This window comes from Artibeus jamaicensis, unplaced genomic scaffold, assembly GCF_021234435.1.
Source record: "Artibeus jamaicensis isolate MK-2021 breed Jamaican fruit bat unplaced genomic scaffold, CSHL_Jam_final contig_793, whole genome shotgun sequence".
NCBI lineage: Eukaryota > Metazoa > Chordata > Mammalia > Chiroptera > Phyllostomidae > Artibeus > Artibeus jamaicensis.
The window spans coordinates 8217094-8236532 of record NW_026521975.1 but is presented as its reverse complement, the minus strand read 5'-3'; the positions used below and the strand labels follow the sequence as shown (position 1 = coordinate 8236532).

General features: G+C 54.7%; 1 protein-coding gene across 2 annotated transcripts in view; it reads left to right on the top strand.

Moving 5' to 3' along the window:
* FBLN2 (fibulin 2) overlaps positions 1 to 19439 on the top strand; it is a 104302-nt gene that overhangs the window by 75700 nt on the left and 9163 nt on the right. The window contains exons 5-14 of one of the 2 annotated variants that reach the window (XM_037167451.2): positions 2727 to 2907; positions 5780 to 5989; positions 6587 to 6700; positions 7325 to 7426; positions 9385 to 9525; positions 13563 to 13697; positions 15786 to 15923; positions 17730 to 17873; positions 17996 to 18124; positions 18554 to 18679. In XM_037167451.2, the coding sequence (XP_037023346.2) occupies positions 2727 to 2907; positions 5780 to 5989; positions 6587 to 6700; positions 7325 to 7426; positions 9385 to 9525; positions 13563 to 13697; positions 15786 to 15923; positions 17730 to 17873; positions 17996 to 18124; positions 18554 to 18679 (1420 nt within the window). The remainder of the gene's footprint in view (positions 1 to 2726; positions 2908 to 5779; positions 5990 to 6586; positions 6701 to 7324; positions 7427 to 9384; positions 9526 to 13562; positions 13698 to 15785; positions 15924 to 17729; positions 17874 to 17995; positions 18125 to 18553; positions 18680 to 19439) is intronic. The other variant, XM_037167452.2, reaches the window with a different exon arrangement.

The following is a 19439-nucleotide window of genomic DNA, read 5'->3' as shown; positions in this document are numbered from 1 at the left end:
GGCTGCAGACTGGGACAGAGAGAACAGGAGGGCACTTCTAAGAGAGGGAACAATGCGAGCAAAGACACAGAGGCAAGAATGTGTGGGAAAGGGGTTCCACAGGCTTGAGGTGTAATGGGGACAGGCTGCTAGGAAACCTCTGGCTCTTATGTGAAGGACAGTAACGATTGCCCTGAGATCTTTTACGCTTCACGCCAAGGATATACAGGGCCCTGGGAGGGATTTGCATAAGATCAGTTACTGTGCTGGAGCTCACACTGGTGGCAGGACTAGGGATGAGGCCTCGGTTTGGCTGCAAACCGAGGTAATGGAAAACTCCCTAAACATTGGCCATTCTGTCATATGCTGGAGGTTGGAGGCAGCCAGGCCAGAACTGAAGGAGTGAGTGGCTCTGAGGTCTTCAGGGACACAGGCTCGTTCTGTCTTGTTGCCCTACCAACTGTAATTTGCTGCTTCTTGGTCCCAGATGGCTGCTTGAGCTCCGAGCAGCAGGAAGGAGGAAGGAGCCCCCGCTTTTACATTATTTTTAATTGTGCCAAATACACATAATGTAAAATCCACCGTCTTAATTATTTTTTAGTGAATGGTTCAGTGGCATTAAACAGTCACATTGTTGTGCAACCATCACTGCCCTCCATCTCCAGAACTCTCTTCACCTCCCCAAACTGAAACTCTATCCCCATCAAATACTAACTCCCCATTCTTCTTCCCCCAGCCCCTGGCAACCAACTTCTGCCTTCTGTCTCTGTGAATTAGACTGCTCTGGATACCTCATAAACGTGGAATCGCAATATTTGTCCTGTTGTGTCTGGTTTATTTCACTGAGCATACATACTGTCCTCAAGGTTCATCCATGTTGTAGCATGTGCCAGGATTTTCTTCCTTTTCAAGGTTGAATAATATTCCATTACATGTATAAAGTGCTTTTGTTCATGTATTTATCTATTGATAGACATTGGGTTGCTTCTTATCAATGCCTCATGGCTGTGTGACTAAGGCTGCTGTGGATGCAGGTGTGAGAAGAGCCCGTCTTCTGAGGACAGGCAGTACTTCCACTAACATCACATTACCTGGAACCAGGTCCAGTGGCCACACTTAGCTGAAGGGAGTCTGAGAAAGGTCTTTATTCTGGAGAGGTCACATGCTCCACTGAAAATTGGGAAGAAGGGAGAACAGACATTGTAGGTCAACAGCTGTCTAGCCATGTAGCAGAGGACGGGGCAAACTAGGGCAGTGGACAGTTTCAGGAAGCATCACTGAAAGACATGTTTAGGGGCAAGGGGTATAAGGAATTGAAGTGTCACAAGCTTGGATGACTGTGACAGGGACCTCTGGAGGAGGGTGGCATTTGGGAGATGATTTCAACTTTAATTTTTATCGTGTTGGGGTTGATTGTTCCTTCTTTTCTGAGCCTCAGCTTGTCCATCTACAAAGTGGGGATAATAATATATGTCTTATGGGGTGGTTGTAAGGATCAGAGGTAAGGCTAACTAAGTATTTATTAAGTACCTGGGGGGTCTTCACTAAATGGTGAAGTGGTCACCATTGGGTGATGCAGGTCTAGAGTATCAGTTAGCTATTGCTGTGTAACAAACAATTCCAAACCACAGTGATTTATGACTGGCACATAATCTGAGTCAGGGTAGTTTTGCTGGTGTGGGCCATGCTCTGCTGATCTTGGCTAAGCTCACTTATGCGTTTGCTGTCAGCTGATGGCTCTCCTGGTACTTTATGATTTAGAATCACTGCAACTGGGATGACTTTTCTCTACTCTATGCAGTCTCTTAACCTCTAGCAGGCTAGTTTGGGCTTGTTCAATTAGTGGTGGGCAGGGTTCCAACACAGAGTAGAAATGTTCAAGGCCTTTTGAGACCTAGGCTCAGAACTGGTGTACTGTCACTTCTGTCTCATCCTGTTGGCCAGAGCAAATCTTGCAGTGCAACCAAGAAGTTGTCGAATAGTCTCCTTTGATTGGAGGAACTGCACTATCACATTGCAAAGACAGTAGACAGAGGGAAGCAGAAACAATTGGGGCTATTATAATCAGTCCAGCACAGTAGTTTAAACAATCGAAGATTTTTTTGTTAGAAGTGAGCAGTCTGGGACAGGGGTGTATCTACACAGTATCTTTACACACTCTGTCTTCTACTTTTCTGCTCAGTCATCTTGAGCTTGTAGCCTCCATCTTGAAAGTTGCCTCATGTCCCAAGATGGTTGCTAGAACTCCAGCCACTATTTCTGTTCTGAAAAGGAGGAAGAGGGCTACAAAAAGGATGTACTTTCAAGGGGAATCAGCCCCAGTTACAAGCTCTCCTGAAAGCTTCATCCAGTGACTTTAGTCTCTAGTTTCAAGGGATACTTGAAAATGCTGTCTGTTAGCTGCTAGTCTGCTAGTGAAAACAGAGGGTAGTGGATGTGGCTGGGGCTAATTTGCAGTTCTTTTCATAGAGACCATTTATTAATTATTTCAAAAAACTCGCATTAGCCCTACCCTGAGATAGACATGGGAAATAGAGAAAGGTGACTCCTCTGTCCTTGGAGAGCACATACTGGACAGAAGAAACAAGGCAAAATGAACTCACTCTCACTTATCAGCTCCTCCACTGAGCCAGACCCAGGCTGCTATCTGGGGGTCCTTAGTCAGTCCCACAGGCTCACAGACCCAGGGGAAGGCAGATGGGCTCTGAGGGGCCAGGGTGTAGCAGTGAGTGCGTGTCTTTCTCCAGCAATGCTGTGACTGCTGTGGCCTGGGGCTCCGTGTGCGGGCCGAGGGCCAGTCATGTGAATCCAACACCAACCTGGGCTACCCCTGCAACCACGTCATGCTATCCTGCTGTGAGGGCAAAGATCTCCTCATTGTGCCCGAAGTCCGCCATCCTCCGGAGCCTGAGACTGCGCCACAGAGAGGTGGGTGCTGCCTCAATCTGGGCTAGGGTATATGGGATAGTTGGGTGAGGGGAGGCAGCTGGTAGCCCTCTGGTCTTCCCCGGGGACCCCGAGTCCACAGCCATCTGTGACTTCAGGCACAAGCTCTGCTCTGAACAGAGTTCTTCTGTGCCCTCTGATGGTGGGCTCTGGCCTGTTATTTCCAAGATGGAGATCTCATTCAGTTTTCCAAGTACCATCCACGTCACCCACCGAATTGCCAACTACTTACTACCTACCATCCTATCCACTGGTTTATCCTTCCATCATCTCACCCACCCCCCACCCATTCTCTGGTCTATTTCACTGTCCATTCATCCTTCCAATACACCAATTCATCCACCATCCCCTCATCTGTCCATTTACACATCCATTCATGCATCCATTCTTCTACTGCACCCATGCACCCACTCATGCACCCATTAACTTACGCATTCATCCGTTCATCCATTTGTCCATTCGTCCACCTGTCTGTCCATCTGTTCATGTATTCACCCACTCACTTGGTCAGAAAACCTTTCACTTATCCATTCCTTCACTTACCTTTCCTTGTGTTCATCCCTCTCACTTATCCCATTCTTATTTCCACAGGGAACAGGGTATAACTAGTATGGAGAATACATTCATAAATGTTGCCACTCCTGCCTGATCAGCCCCTTCAGGCTATCACTGTCTTTTATGTCTATATTCTCAGTGCCTGGCCCTGTGCTTTTCCTAGAAGAATCACTAGCAAATGACTGAATGAATGATGGGTTTGTTTGGCAGCCCCCCTTCACCATAGACCATGAGTTCTTGAGGGCTGACCAGGACTGTTCTCTTACCCTCTCTATACCTGCCTGGCACTGATCCCCAGAAGCCACAGGCAGTGTGTGTGTTGGGGGGGAGCTCCAGGTGCATTGTGGAGCCTGGAATTTGTGTTTGCTCCTGCCTGAGGCTCAGGAGCCAGGTCCTAGAGCTTCCGTGGGAGCTTCAGGTCCTAGAGCATCTCTGGGGTCTCCTTCCTTCTGTGCCTTCCATGTGCTCTGGTCATTGTTCCAGCTGCCATGTGTAGCCTCTGTCACCCTATCTAGGGCTATCTCTTGGACTATTGGCCATTAGTCTTCTTTGTGCCTGTGGGCCAGCAGGAGCCCAGTCAAGGTGTCCCTGTGAGTCAGCAGGTATCCTTTGTATAGCTGGGCGTAGCAGCCCTGGGGCTAGTGCCTTGAAAGCCCTGCCCGGCAGGCTACTTCTGCAGGTGTTCACACACTTGGCCTGGACCAGCCAGGGGGCAGGTGCCCAGGAGGGTCCCCAAAACACTAGCCTATCCTGGGCACTTCAAGGACTGAACAAAGTCTGGAAATGAAAGCCCCAAAGATGGTCCTAGCATTAAGGTTAATTCTTGGCCTTTGGAGTCCAGCAGACTTGGTTGGAATCCCAGCTCCACCATTCTTCTCAGCAAATCATGATCCTTCTTGGAGAGTTTGTCAGACAGGGATTCTGCTTTTCACCTCCTTCCCTGTGCGAGTGGATGACAGGATGCTAGACAAGAGCTTACGATGGTGCCTGACAAGACACTCAGATGCCACCCCGTTACTGTCGCCGTGTTTCAGTAGTCTGGAGGAGGGAGCTGAGGGCCAGAGGGGCAGGACCTTGCCCCACATGTGCAGTGGGTCTTTGGCTCTGATGACTCCCATTTTTGACTTGGGCTTTCTGGTGTCCCGGATTTGACCAGACCCAGTCATCAATGGGTCTGACAAAAATATCAGGGTCAGACCAACTTAGGTTCCAGTTCTGCTTAGGTGACCTAGGAAATATCACTATGTTCCTCCGAGCCTCACTATTCCTTCTGCTGAATTCATTGTGAGTAATATGCTGATGAAGGTGGCCTGAGCTTGAACCCTAGAGATGCTTCCCAGCCTGTAGCATGCTCAGTAGAGCCTGAGCACAGGTCCATAAGGCTGGCAGGTACCAGGCCTGGGCTGATTGAGCTAGAACTTAATGTAAATGCCCTCAATATGAAACATGTTCCTCAGATGTGACCTTACGCAGTTGCTCCCTTCAGGGGCTTGGCTGTGTGGTGCTGGTGGGCAAAGCTGAGGCACCAGGCCATATGGAGGGAGTGCGGGCCTCTCCCCTTTCCATGACTGTATATCAAGAGTCTTCCAGGACCGCTCTGCCCTTGGGAGCCTTCTGTCCCACTCTCACCTCCTCCTTAACGCAGCTTGGAATGCATGGAGAGACCTAGCACTGTTCAACGTGACACAGCTAGGGGCTGCCCGAGTGAGGGTTCAGCTCTTAGTCTGATGGAACTCAGGTTTGGGCCCTTTCTGTTGCTAGAGGTGGTCCTCTCAGATGTCACTGAAGTCAGGGGTCTGAGTCCTATTTATCACTTCAATTTTTTTTTCTTTTATTGATTCCAGAGAGCGGGGAAGGGAGGGAGAAAGAGAGGGAGAGAAACATTGATGTGAGAGAGAAACATCGATAGGTTGCCTCTCACACACCCCCAACCAGGGATAGAACTTGCAACCCAGGCATGTGCTCTGACTGGGAATCGAATCCTTGGCCTTTCGGTTTGCGGGACATTACCCAACCGAGTCACACTGGCCAGGGCCCATTTATCACTTTAGCTAGTGCTTCCTAAGGGCTGTTGTAGATCTGGCTCTGGTGGGTTCACTCTTATTCCTGAGGGTCTATCCATCCCCCCATCCATCCATCCATCCATCCATCCATCCATCCACCCATCTACCTATCATCCATCCATGCTGTCTCAGCTGGGCATGCAGAAGGTTCTGATGTCCTGCACTGATTTTCTGGGGGCCTGAGGTTTCAGCCTCCTGCTGGGGCCAACCCAGATCCCATCTGACCTCTGCCCCAGTTTCAGAGACGCAGCTGGGGAGCCGGGAGGCCCTGTCACTGGGCATGGAGACAGAGCTGCCCAATAGCCTGCCCGGTGATGACCAGGATGAGTGCCTGCTTCTCCCAGGGGAGCTTTGCCAGCACCTCTGCATCAATACTGTGGGCTCTTATCACTGTGCCTGCTTTCCTGGCTTTTCACTACAGGATGATGGCCGTACCTGCCACCCAGGTAAGGACCCAGGTAGTTGGGGGAGGGACTGGGGTTAATCTTGCCAGGGGAGTGTGGGATTCCAGCAGTGGGGCCTGTGGGGTACTTCTCCTCCTGCTGTCCCACACATTGGACCCTATAGGAGCCAGAGGCCTCTGGTGATGGGCTTTGTGAGGCCCAGCATACAGGCTTCTTCCTGGAACTCTATTTGCATGGTAAGCCCCAGTGCCCTACTCTGGATTCAAATGCAGGGCCAGGACCCGAGCTAGAGAAGCTCCCACCAACCCAGTCTGATTCCCCAGTCCTGGGCCCGTGGTGGTTAAGCCCCAATAGGCAGTCCAGGAAGGTGCCAGCTTCCAGGGATAGATTGGTTGTCAGTCTAGAAACTCACTCCTCTTCTTCCTTGCCTCCTCTGCCGTGAATAGCTGTGAGATTGACCTTACCTAAGTATATTGCATAGCTCCCTGAGCCTCAGTTTCTTCCTCTGGGAAATGGGCGGTGGTGGATTAAAGGAAGCAGTTTCTGTCAAGTGCTGGCGTGGTGCCTGTTAGGGCCTGAGGCCTGGCTGCAGATGTGAGACAGACACCCCCCCGCACCTGTTTGCTTTGCCTGGGACAGACCATCGCCCCCCACAGCCAGAGGCTGCAGAGGAGTCTGCACTGAGGCCAGAATCCTCCCTGGTGCCCCCCAACACCATCCTGCTACCACGGCCACAACCCAACACCTGCAAAGGTAACCTGGGCCTTGGGATGGGTCTGGCTTCCTTGCAGGTAGTGAGCTCTTTAGTGCTGGGCATGTGCAAGGTGGCCCTGTCGAAGGGGTGCTTCTGCTTTAGGGGTTGGCTGGTCTTGCCTGTCTGAGCTGAGTATAGATAAGGAGGTGAGATTTGGGGGTGAGTAAGGCTGGGGTGAGAAGGGAAATGAGAATAGAGGACAGCCTGGGCTGGTTGTATAGGATGACCCCAAGCAAGCCAATTAGGTACTTTTTTTGGTCTCAGTTTCTGTGAAATTCAGAGAATAATACATCTTTGCTTGTAGAACCGTCATGCAGACAGTAATGTGTAAAAAGTTCTTTGTTGTTCTGCTCTTCTTCCTTGTTCCTTCTCTCTGCATTTTTTCTGTCTTCTCTTCCCCTTCCTCACTCCCATCACTGTTTCTTGAGGGAAGGGTGTGGGGGGGGAGGCAGGAGATCTAGCACATCATCCCAGACACCGGCCAGTGTATGAGCCAGTTTAACAGGTGGACTTGTAAAAAGGGCCAGGAGTGGGGTTCCTCGGCTCCCAGCCTCTCCCCCTGTAGGTTAGAGCTGGAGGTGATGAGCCTGGCAGTCTCTGATTTCCGTGTGGTTTTCTCCCAGACAATGGGCCTTGCAAGCAGGTGTGCAGAATTATTGGGGACACAGCCATGTGCTCCTGCTTTCCTGGCTATGCCATCATGGCAGACGGTGTGTCCTGTGAAGGTGAGTACCATGGGGGTTACCCTCGTAGCTGTGCAAACCTGAGTTAGCCTGTGGTGAGGGCCCCCGAGTGGGGATCAGACAAACAGGATGAGGGGAGCGGTGAGGGACCAGGTTTGGCTGTTTGTGACGAAGAGCTCCAGAGAGCTTAAGCAGTGATTCCTCTCATGTCACCGTGCATGTACTACCTAGGTGTGCGTGTAGTACAGGGTGGGCACACGGGCTGGCAGGACCCCAGGTCTCTTTTATCGTGGTGTTCCCTATTCTCTAGAGCAATGCTTCCCAAACTTCAGCATGCACCAGAGTCATTTGGAAGCCTAGTGAGAGCATGGATCTGAGAATTCCGCAGAATCCCCAGAGATCCTGACCCAGTAGGTCTGGGGTGGGGCCAGGTCACCAGGTCCCTGGACCATGCTGCACCTCTCCTGTCCTTGAGGGCTTTCTCTGTCTGTGTGACCTAAGTTGATTCTGACCACCTTGTCCCTGATCCAGTCACGGGGGGAGAGAGAGAAAGAGGGAAGTACATGCCAGATTATTATAAGGTAGGACCCAGAAGTGGCATTCCTCCCTCCCATTTGCCTTTGATTGGCAGCAAGACTGGGGAGTATGAGTCCCAGCTGGATGGCATGAGTTCAGTTTGTTAAAGAAAAGTTCAGTTCTGTTAAGGAGGGGACAGTGGATGTTGGTGGCAGTTGACTACCTTTGCCATGCACAAAGAGGCTGGAGAGATTCCAAAAGCATGCTCCTTTCATGCCAGGGACCCTGCTAGGTCCGGATCTTTTCTCAGCCGGGCCCCTCAGCTGGGATGTCCTCCTGTAGGATGGGGGCATTGGATCTGGCAGCTGCTGGTGTGGTTTCCACAGTGCAGAGTGCATGGAGAACAGCCGGAGGGGCCTCCAGACTGCACCTCCTCATGTCTGGAGGCAAGACAGACATGGAATGTGCAGATGGTCTAACACATGCTTCATCAGTTCAGGTTCAAGTTCAGGAAAGGTGACCCTGGTGGGTTTTGGGGTGTGCTAGGGTTAAGTCTGTCTGGGAAAATGCATACACCTCTTTCTGCCAGAAGCTGAAACCCTTATTTAGCCTCTGGGCCGAAACTGTTTTCTGATGTGGATGACAACTGTCCAGTGCCCAGAGAGGACAGGAGACTCGCTCAGGACACAACATGATGGTGACTTTGTCGTAGGGCGTAGGGACAGACCTCAGGTGCCCTCTGGGCTTCACGCCCTGTCTCTCAGGGCCCTGGAGACGTGAGCACGTGTCTCTCCTGGGCCAGGACCCCTTCAGGCCCAGCCAGGCTGCCCGCCGTGAGTCAGTCTCCAGGTCTCCCTCGCTGCTGCAGAGCCCTGGCAGTAAAGGCTGTGCGTTCCAGGCCAGAGGTTGCAGACAGGCACTCTGAGGGTGTAGCTTGGCCTGCAGCAGGTCCTGCTGGGCTCCACCCTGTTTACAGTAATCGAATGAGTTACTAATCATGAAAAATGCAATATTTTTTTTAAATGTCCAGATTTCAGTTTTCTCTTGAAACTATAAAACCTGCAGCTCCAGGCCCCCTCTGGACAGAACATAGGACTCACACTGCCCATGGAACCCCTTTGGCTCCTCCTTCCATTTATGTTGCCAGCCTGGCCCCTAAACACTTGAACTTGCAGCCACTGCCTTGTGTGGCTCCCTTGGCTGCCTGTGGCGGTGGAGCATCTCCAGAGTGTGGGTGGGAGGCAGGCTGCTTACTACCCTCCCTGAGCCTGACCTGCCGTCTGTCCTTACTGGAATTCCAGCTTTGACTGTGCAAACTCAGACTTGGGCCCAAAGCCAGAGGTGCACCGCTGGTGGCCTCGGAGGCCCTGCACAGCTGCCTGCCCGACTCTGGGTCTCAGTTTTCCCATCTGTCATTGGTGCTCCGTGACAGGCTGTGCCCCTCTAATGGCCCCTTCTGTTTTTCCTTCTGCGGCTGTCACTAGACCAAGACGAGTGCCTGCTGGGTGCTCACGATTGTAGCCGGCGACAGTTCTGTGTGAACACCCTGGGATCCTTCTACTGTGTCAACCACACAGTGCTCTGTGCCCAGGGCTTTATCCTCAACGTGCACAGGAAGTGTGTGGGTAAGCGAGAGCCCCTGCTGCCGCCAACGTCATGGTGCCCTGCTCTGCTCCACACCAAGCCTGCCACACGCTACAGGGCCTGCCCTTTGCATATGAGCTCTCAGCACAGCTGGCACCCCATGTCATGTCCTACGTGTCCTGGTGTCCTGTCCTGCTTCTCACTGATGCTCCTGGGAGGCTGCTTTCCCCTGAGACGTGGCTGAGAGTCAGAAAACTCCCATCCATTTATGACTTGGCTGGGTCATTGAAATGAGGAGGCCGGGCCTGTGGGCAGGGGCAGTGGATAGAGCATGTGAGGTCTGGAGGCAGAGGGGTCCTGAGTGTGAAGCAGGACCCTCTAGTAACACCGTGGCCTTGAATCAGTGACTGCCCTTCTCCGACCCTTAGTTGTGTCACCTGTAAAAAGACCCTGTGGGCACTGATTCTTCTTTGGAGATTATGCTGCCTGTGTGTGCAGTGCAGCGGAGGCTGGGGCACAGTTAGCATGAGATGTCAGCTGCCAGGATTGTCCTTAGATGCATCCAGAGTCCCCTCTGGAGATGAACGGGTGGAGCGGGGTCTGACAGGACCAGCCCCGCACCCCACAGCGGTATTCCCTGTGTTGCCTTGAGCAGTGGGGCTCTCCTCTCTGAGCCTGTGTCCTCGCCTCTGACCTTAGGGCTTGCAGGACTGGAGAAGGGATGGCGCCCAGCTCCTGGCCTGCCATGGATGGGGCTGGTGCATGGTAACAGCTTGTCCACCTGCCTCTCAGTGCCTGTGGTGGCTGGGTGCTGGGGCTCTAGCTGTACTCTGTGGGCAGCAAGGAGGGTGGACTTGATGCTGACCCATGTCTGGAGGAACATTATAGACCCAAAGTAGCAAGAACTCGGGGCAGACAAGGAGGTGCTCCAACAGAGACATAGGCCAAGAGACAGGCCATTCTACCTGTAGTGTCTGCCCACACTCCCTGAAGAAGGTGGTGTTTGCACCTGTCTCCAAGGATGGCTGGGACTTGCCAGGTGCAGGGAACAGCTGGAGCAAAGATGTGGAGGTAGGAACGGTACAGGTGCGTTCAGGGCATGTGCCTAGGGCCAAGTCCATCGTCTTTGTGTTTGGGGACCATGTCCAGCCTGAACGTGTCCTTGTCTTCACCTCCACTGCTGACTGACAGTCCCGTTTGCTGGGCTGTGCAGCCACTGCAGACATGTTTGCCCCTGGCCTCCAGCCATTGGCACAACATGTGCCTTCTCGAACCCGCTTGTCAGCGGCTGGGCCGCTCTTCTTGTTTGGGTGGTGCCTGTGTGTGTATGTCTGGGCAGGCAGGTCCCAAGCCTGTGAGTACCCCTCCTGGGCCGCCCTGCCTGCCTGCCACGGCCCGGTGTGCAGGCTCCTCTGGGGGTCTGGAGAGAAGACTCTGTGCTGCAGGGGTTGCCGGGCAGCCGGGACACAGGTTCCAGGATTAAAGGAGCACAGGTACATTCCGTTTACCACATTTATGAGTGCACACTCTCATTCATGTCTTTCCTTCCTTGTTCATCCTGCACAGACTCGTCAGGGCTGTCTTTGTCCTCCTCGTCCACTTCCACGTTCACTTTATCACCTGTTAGCACTCATTCTTCCCAGTACTTACTCACCCGCAAGTGCAGACTCGTGTCTTCTGCAGTTCACTTGTTAGCTTCGGGCACGAGTATTAATCCCAACGGGTGAGGTGGGAGCCTGGTGGGGCTTCCACAGCCAGGCTGCCTGGGCTCCAATCGTTGCTCTGCCTCTTTCAACTTATAAGACCTTAGACAAGCCATTTAACCTCTCGGAGCCTCGGCTTCCTCACCTTTGAGATGAGGTAATAATAGCACCCACCTCACAGGGTTACTGTGGAGATTAAATATGTAGAACTTCCAAGTGTTTGATGTCACTGTTGTGATTCAATAAATGTATTATATTGAGGCAGCCTGCATAGGTAGTGAGTTTTCCATCACTACAGGTGTTGTAAGCTGAAGTGGGACACCGCTGGGGGGTGCCAAGTTTAGAGTACCTCTAGTGGACACGTGACCCCTGTGGGGACTCCGCTGTGCTTTGCGGTTTGCCTTTTGTTCCCCGCCCTTTGAGGACTGTCTTGGTTTACGGGAAAAGTGTTCCAGGTGGCTGGGCTTCAAGAGGACAGGGAGGAAGCAGCCGCCAGCTCTGGGGACCAGCCCACAGCAGGGGAAGGGCCCACTTCTGGGTGGGCACTCAGGGGTCTGCTGCTGCCACATGCAGGCTGTGTGGCTTTGGCCCAGCCACGTGCTCTGGGGGACCTGTGTTCTCGTCTGTGAGACAGCGTTGCAGGATGGCAGTTCCTGTGCACTGCCTGGCCCCAACAAGCCTCAGTTGGTGGTGTCTGCTGTTGTTTACCACCATGGTTCCCCCCGGAAGGTGGGGCTCCTGGGCACGCGTCTCCCTCTGCTAATCAGCCTGTAAATTCAAAGTTCTTATTTTGCCCAGCCAAGCCCTCCTTGGAAACCGCCAACCCAAAACTCTCTTTCCGTGCCTCTGCTCCCCCAAACCAGGGTTGGCACGACCTTAGACATTTGGGTCACCTGTGAGTTTGGGAGAGTCACTCTCCCCACAGGCCTGCACCCCTCCTCTCCACTGTCATCCTTCTAGACGTGGCTCAGATGTCACCACCCTCTGCGGAGAGACTCTCACAGTCTAGGACCCAGAGGCTGCACGGCTGTGCTCCCTAGAGTCGCCACCCTTCCTGTCCTGTCTGCCCTGCCAGGCTGGCAGTCCCCTGAGGGCAGGGGCTGTGGCCGGTGCTCCCACTGGGCCACCTGGACCTAGCACCACAGAACAGGCGCTAGTTAATGAGTGTCCAGGAATGACCGACTCAGTGAATGGTCGCTGCCCCACCACCAGCAGGCGCAGCGTGGAGGCAGGCACCAGTTATATGTCGGTGTGTCCTGAACAGCAACTTGCAGTGATGTGTGAGTTGTGACCTCTCCAAGGGCTCTCCTCCACCCTCCCTGCTGCTTCTCTCTTCCCTTCCCAATGGCTCATTCTTTCTGTGCCACATCACTCAGATGACCTCAGCAGCGGACCGCTCTCAAGACCCCTTCAGTGAGCTCAGCGGTATGCCTCTCAACTCTCAAATCCAGTGTGGCCACAAGGCTTCCCGACCTTCCCCTGCAAGCCAGCTTCTCCCCGTCACCCCTGTCCCAGGTGCTGGTGCTCTCACCTGTCCAGCCACTTGGCCAGAAGGCTTTGTAGACCTTTTGGCTCCTCTTTTCCTCTCACCTTCATCTCATGCACTGCTGGATCCTGCCAGTCCCATCTTCACTATGCTTTTCAGAACCTGATGGCTCCTTACCTCCACAGACCACAGTCCTTCATCTCCTGTTCTAACAGCTTCCACCTTCGTCCCTGCAGTACTCACACCCAGCCAGGGGACCGTGTTATAAAGAAGCCCAACTACTTCCTCCCCCAGCTGGAACTCTCTCTGGCTCCCACCTGCCTCCGCATCTCCTGACACCCTTCTCTCCCCTCCTAGCTGGCCCTTGAACCTGCCCTGCAGGCCCCTCTTTAGGGCCCTGGCATTGGCTGTCCCCTCAACCTGGAATATCTGCTGAGCTCATTCTATCACTTCTTCAAATGCTTGTTCGAATGTCGTGTTCTCTGAGGACCCTCCCCTGACCGCCTGTGTAAGATGGTGCGTGCCTTCCCCACATTGCCCCCTCAGCACCCTCAGCTCTCTTCCTGTTCTTCACCCACAGCACGTGTGGCCACCCTTCCTGTTGTATGTGTGCTTGTTCATCTGCTGGGCCTCCTCTTCCTGAGTGTCCCCTTGATGGCAGGGATTTCTGTCTGTCTTGTTCACCATGTACCTCTGGTGCCAAGAACAGTGCTCGTTGGTACATAGCAGGTACTCGGTAAATCTCTGTTGAGTGAACGGATGCACAGACAGGTGGACATCAACTGTGCACTACCCTCTGGGTAGTGAGCACCTTGAAGCCGGTGCTGGCTGCACTCAGCCGCCACCCAGGAAGTACCCGGTGGCCTCTGATGGATCACTCTCCCTGCAGACATCAACGAGTGCGTGACAGACCTGCACACGTGCAGCCGGGGAGAGCACTGCGTGAACACAGTAGGCTCCTTCCGCTGCTACAAGGCTCTCACCTGCCAGCCGGGCTATGCCCTTGAGGATGGCGAGTGTACAGGTGAGGACAGTGGTCTGCAGGCCCCACCCCTGATCTGCCCCATCTGCCTCCTGACCTGCCCAGACTCAAGAGTTTCCCCCACTTAGATTTTATGCCTTTGGGAAAACCTCACAAACGATGGTATTTGAGGCAAAGTGGGGATTGAGGCTGGTGGGGGGGGAGGCTAGGGTGTGCCCCTGGCTTTGCTACCATTGCTGACACTTGGGTGCCATTGTTCTCGTGGCCATGCCTCCGATCCTGGTTGTTCACTGGGGCAGAGCCCACAGGTCACTTCCACCCCTTTCACTGGGGAATTCTGGCCTTCTAGAGCGGGGCGGGTGGGGAGCGGGGGGTGAGTTTCGTTGAACCATTTTATTTTAGGTATTTATTTTTTAAATCATCGACCCATTTTAATAGATACTTCCCAGTGTCTTTGTGTGCCCGCAGGGGTCTGGGTGGCAGGGATCGAGGTAGAACATGGTGTCCCTGTTTCAGGTCCCCTGATGAGGGTCACGGGGCCACACAGGCAAACGGGACGGCAGAATAGCCCTGAGCTGGCGCTTCATTAGGTGGGGGTTCAAAGCCCCCCTGCGGAGGTGAAGTTGGAGTGGAGAACTACGTGATGGGAAGGGTGTTCTAGGAAGAGGGGACAGCGAGTGAGAGACCTTGAGAGGAGAGAGATCTTGGCACATTCGAAGAAGGAAAGAGAGTCTCGGGGCTGGAGCAAGCCTGCCAGCATCTCCAAAGGACAGTGCAGGGCTGACGGGCGCAGCTGGGGAAGGAGTTTGGAATCCGCCGCTCATGTGATATGAAGCATTTTATTTTTAACTAAAAGTGTCTAGAAGAGTGTCACCAAGGGGAAAGAAGGTATACTGAAGACCGAAGTGCTCATTTGTTACAGGCCCTGGAGAATACTGATGAGGAGTAGCCCTGAGGCTGGGCGTGAGCTCAGGGAGGTGGGTTAACACAGTCAGGTTTGGCTCCGAGTTGGTCACAGGTGGGGGTGTTGAGCTAGAGGAGAAGTGAGCCTAGGCCCCTCTGCACATGTGTGCCCACACCTGCATGTACCCACAAGGGCAGATGCAGATCCAGGGCAAGCCCCCCTCTAAGAAACCAGACTGCGGAGGGGTGCCACCTCCCTGGACATGCCCCGGCACCCCCTAACCCTGTCTTACCTCAGCGTGCTGGGCTCCTTAGGGTGGATGTGGAGGGGCTGCCTCTCAAGCACCAGGCTGTAATCACATGGGGGCTGTGCCCATTCGTGTCTGGCTGCCTGGAGCCCAGCACATGGCCTCCTGATGACTGACTGGCCGTGGGAAGGTGGTGGAAGCTTTGGAAACCAGAGAGGAGATGGGTGGCAGAAGCACAGGTGGACAGAAGACACGCAGACATACAGGGCTTGGTCTGGCAATCAGCAAAGCTGAGGGAGGTTTGGCCTGTCATCAGTTCTGCGTGTTGCGCTTCTGCTCTGCCTGTTTTCTGTCTGAAAACAGCCTGCTGTCCCTGCTCTGCAGGAAGTGTGAGGGGACGCATGGGGCACCACCGTGTGCACTGTGGAGCCCTGAGCAGGGGCAAGCCCCGTGTTAACCGCTCAGTGCCCCAGCAGGTGGGGCTGCGGTGGGAGGGCATCAGTTTCACCCTAGTCTGGCAGCTCCATCCTCAAGAGCTCCAAGCCTTGTTGCTGCCAACACCACTTTCAGAGAAGCCTGGACACATGACCTTAGGCATGTGAGCACATGCCCCCATTTCTGCCTGTGCAAGGAAGCAAGGGGCAGTGGTGAAGAATATGGACCCCCCTGGGTTCTGGCCCCAGCTGTGGATCTTCCTGTGTAAGGTGGGGTTTGTTATAGCCCCCACTTCCTAGGGTGGTTGTAAGCATTAAATAGATCGATAGATCTCAGAGTGCTGGGGACAGTGCTTGGTACCACGGAGGAACACAGTCCGTGTGGTGATGTTGTTACTTTATTGTTACTGGGCGTGGGCATGCAGCAGTGACACACTGCTATTCCCATGACACACAAGACCTTTGTGACCATCAGGTTTGTGGCAGGGTTGTACGGGCAAGGCCCTACGGCCTGCCAGCCCCTGACTCCTGCCTCCGTGTTCCAGACGTGGACGAGTGTGAGCTGGGCACACACAGCTGCCAGGAGGGCTCCACGTGCCACAACACCAAGGGCTCCTTCTACTGCCAGGCCCGGCAGCGCTGCATGGAGGGCTTTCTGCAGGACCCCGAGGGCAACTGTGTGGGTGAGTGGGCAGGGACTGCCCTGCAGGATGTCTTTGGAAGGTGTCATGGGTGGGTGGGGGCCTTTGAGGGTTTAGAGATCGAGGAGGGGACGGGGCTTGCTGCTCTCTCCCTCCCCCAGCCTCAGTGTATCCCAGCCTGTGAGCGGACGTTTCAGTGCCCGGCCCCGGGAGGCACTTGCAGAACAGAAGTTCTTACGTTGAGCTGTCTGACCTCGGCTCAGTTACTTCTCTGTGGCCTCGGTTTATCCATCCACGGGGTTGGACTAGATGAACATGTACCAACTTTCTTTTAACCCAGTTAATAGGAAGGAATGTTTTATATCTTAATGTGGCACACACTTGCACACAAACATGACTGGAACACAGGTTTCACAAAACATTACTGCATGTGATACTGAATTTATATTTGCAAAGAACCCTAGCAAGACCTTCGTGGTTGACTTCACGTTGCACTCGTGGGTGGAGACCCACAGTATGACAGATACTGGCCTTGTTGTCCCCACGTGGGTCTGAAGAGATCTCATGCTCTTCCCATCTCTCATCAGTGGCTTCCAAAGAGCCCATGGCCTACAGCCAGGGCCCCATCTTCCCCGCGGCTGCTGACCGTGAGGCTGGAGGTAGAGCACCAGCACCCAGATTGCTGCTGGCACCCAGAGTGTAGGCGTGATCAAAGCCACACTCCACCTGGGCGGGATGAAAGACGGAGGGAGAGGTGGCCGCTGCAAGGAGAGCTCAGGGCGAGAAAGAAACAAGGGACTTGTTAGAACACGGCTTCTGTCATTTACCCTTCACTGCTAAGAACAGCTGTGGGTGTCCCCCTCTTACGGGGAGGACACTGAGGGACAGAGGGGCCTTCACTTTATCTTGAGAAAGCTTTCTCGAGACTCTCCGGGGGTTCTCCTAGCCAGTCTGGGACCTGGAGCTCTCCCTGAGCCCCTCCTGCCTTAACGGCCGTGCGCCAACACTGTCACAGGAGCCGGGCAACCCCCCCGGGCCCGCCAGGGCTGTGGACACGGTGAGGTCCCTGGGGTCTGCCCCGGACACCCAGCCAGGGTCCACCCAGCCAGGGTCGGGGCAGGGTGGGGAGGGGTCTGCCTGACGGCAAACAGCTCCTCAGCGATGTGTTCGCTGGCGCTGCCTGAGCACCTGTTGTGTGTCGGGGGGCCGCAGCAGTTTCCTGAGACGTCTTGGAGGGGAGGGATTAAATGAGCAAACACATTTATACGAGTGGCAGTTAGGGTGCTTTCCTTAATAAAACAAACGGTGCTTTTGTACCTAAAATGGTTAGTCCGGGCCTCCCTGAGGAGGCGGCATTGGGGCAGGGGTCGGAGAAAATAAGGGCGCCAACCATGAAAATAGGAGGGGACTGTGTACTGGAGAAGGGGAGACAACATGTGCAAAGGCCCCGTGGCGGGCTGTGCCCGAGTGTGATGGGACGACTGATGAAGAGGCCGGCGGGCTGGGCGCAGTATGTGAGGCAGCAGTGGAGGAGGAAGCTGGCAGGCTGGGAGGGTTGGGGAAGCCGGAGCAGGAGTGTGTGGTGTACCGGAGCCAACCTACAAGTCAGCCTAGATTTCCCCTCTGGTTCTAGCTGCTCCATTAGAAAACAGCTGGCAGGTTCTCGGGTTCTGGGAGTTGAAGCCCCTGTGCCACAGGACACGGGTAGGGCAGTCTATCCCCGTAACCCTTACCCGGGCTGGTCTGGAGCCCAGGACTGGCCACCTCCCAGTGCAGCCTTGGACCCAGGTGCTGGGGCCTGGGGAGGGACTGTGCCTGGCTCCTCGTCACCTACACCCACCTCTGCAGACATCAATGAGTGTACGTCGCTGTCTGAGCCATGCCGGCCTGGCTTCAGCTGCATTAACACCGTGGGCTCGTACACGTGCCAGAGGAACCCGCTGCTCTGCGGGCGAGGCTACCACGCCAGCCAGGACGGGACCAAGTGTGTGGGTAAGGCCAGATGCTTCCCTGCCTCCTGGTCGGCCTTGGCCTTTCTGGGTGTCTAGCCTGTGGGAGTCCCCTGTAGGGGGAGAGCACGGGCCTCAGGGTGCCCTTCTTACCTTCCCCGACAGATGTGAATGAGTGTGAGACCGGCGCACACCACTGCGGGGAGGGCCAGGTGTGCCACAACCTCCCTGGTTCCTACCGCTGTGACTGCAAAGCTGGCTTTCAGCAGGACCCCTTCAGTCGGACCTGTGTGGGTAGGTGGGGGCTGGTTGCCAAGACCCCTATCTGGCTCGGTGCTCGCCGGCCCCAGGCTGGCCTTCTGGCTGCCTCCTCCTTTCCCGGGCCCTGCCCTCCCTGGGCTAGACCGCCCTCCTGCCTTCTGGCCTGGCTGTGTCTCTGCTCTGGCCTCCTCTGGCCTCCTCTGCCCCTCAGCCTCTATCCCTGTTGCCCTCTTCTCTTGCCCTTTGCTGTGACTGTCTGTCCCTCTTTCTGCCTTCAGCTTTCTTTCAGCACTCAGTGCCGTCTTCCCATCCCCGGTATTTTTGGCCGCTCTCCCGGTCTGGGTCTCTCCCTGTCTCTCCTGGGGTCCTGGTTCCAACTCCCCACTCAGCCCCCTCTTCTGCCTGGGGTGGAGGGAGCTGGCTTCCAGGAGCTCCCGTCCCACCCGTCCCACCTGCCCGCAGATGTGAACGAGTGCTGGACCTCGCCTGGCCGTCTGTGCCAGCACACGTGTGAGAACACGCTCGGCTCCTATCACTGTTCCTGTGCCTCTGGCTTCCGGCTGGCTGCTGACGGCAAGCACTGTGAAGGTACCGCTGACCCCGACCTCCTACCTCTGACCCCACAAAAATGTACCTACTACAGAAAGCCCAAACCAGTATCCAGCCTCCAGTCTCACACTGTCACTGCCACCAGCCCTGCTTCATGCCGCTTCTCCATTTCTCCGTCTGTGCAAACCCTCCCTGGCCTCAGCTGGTTCAGCTGTTTCCTGCCATGAGTCCCCTGTGAGGGCCCAGGGCCCCACTTTCATCAGACCAGAGGGGCTGGGTGTCTGTGTCACGTACGTCCGGGCATGGGAGCCCCATGCAGGCAGGAATGGCAGTGCAGCCTCTTCCCCTTGGTGAGCTCTGATCCTGGTCCCGGTTCAGTGCCCTGGGGGCCAGGCAGGGAACAGAAGTAAGTAAAACATGAGACAGGGCCCGCGGCCACCTGAGGAGTCCAGGATCTGCTGGCAAAAGCGGGTGGTAGCCACAGAGCACCCATAGATGGGTGCCACCCAGCAATGCCAGTCCTGAGTGACCCAATTTTTTGGTTTTCCAGATGCCAGAAAAGTAGGTATTTATATAAAATCTAGTTTTTACACATTGCTGATGGATTTAAACTTCTAGGAAATATACTGTGAGTTAAACCATGCATATGAATAGGCTGGACTTGGCCCACAGTTGGCATCTGAAGCCGAATTCTCACCTGTGTGGGATGCACCCAAGGCCGATGGAGGGGACAGTGGGTGGGAGCTGGCCTTGCCACGGGTCAGGACCAGTCCAGGGGCCGAGGCACGTGACCAGGCCT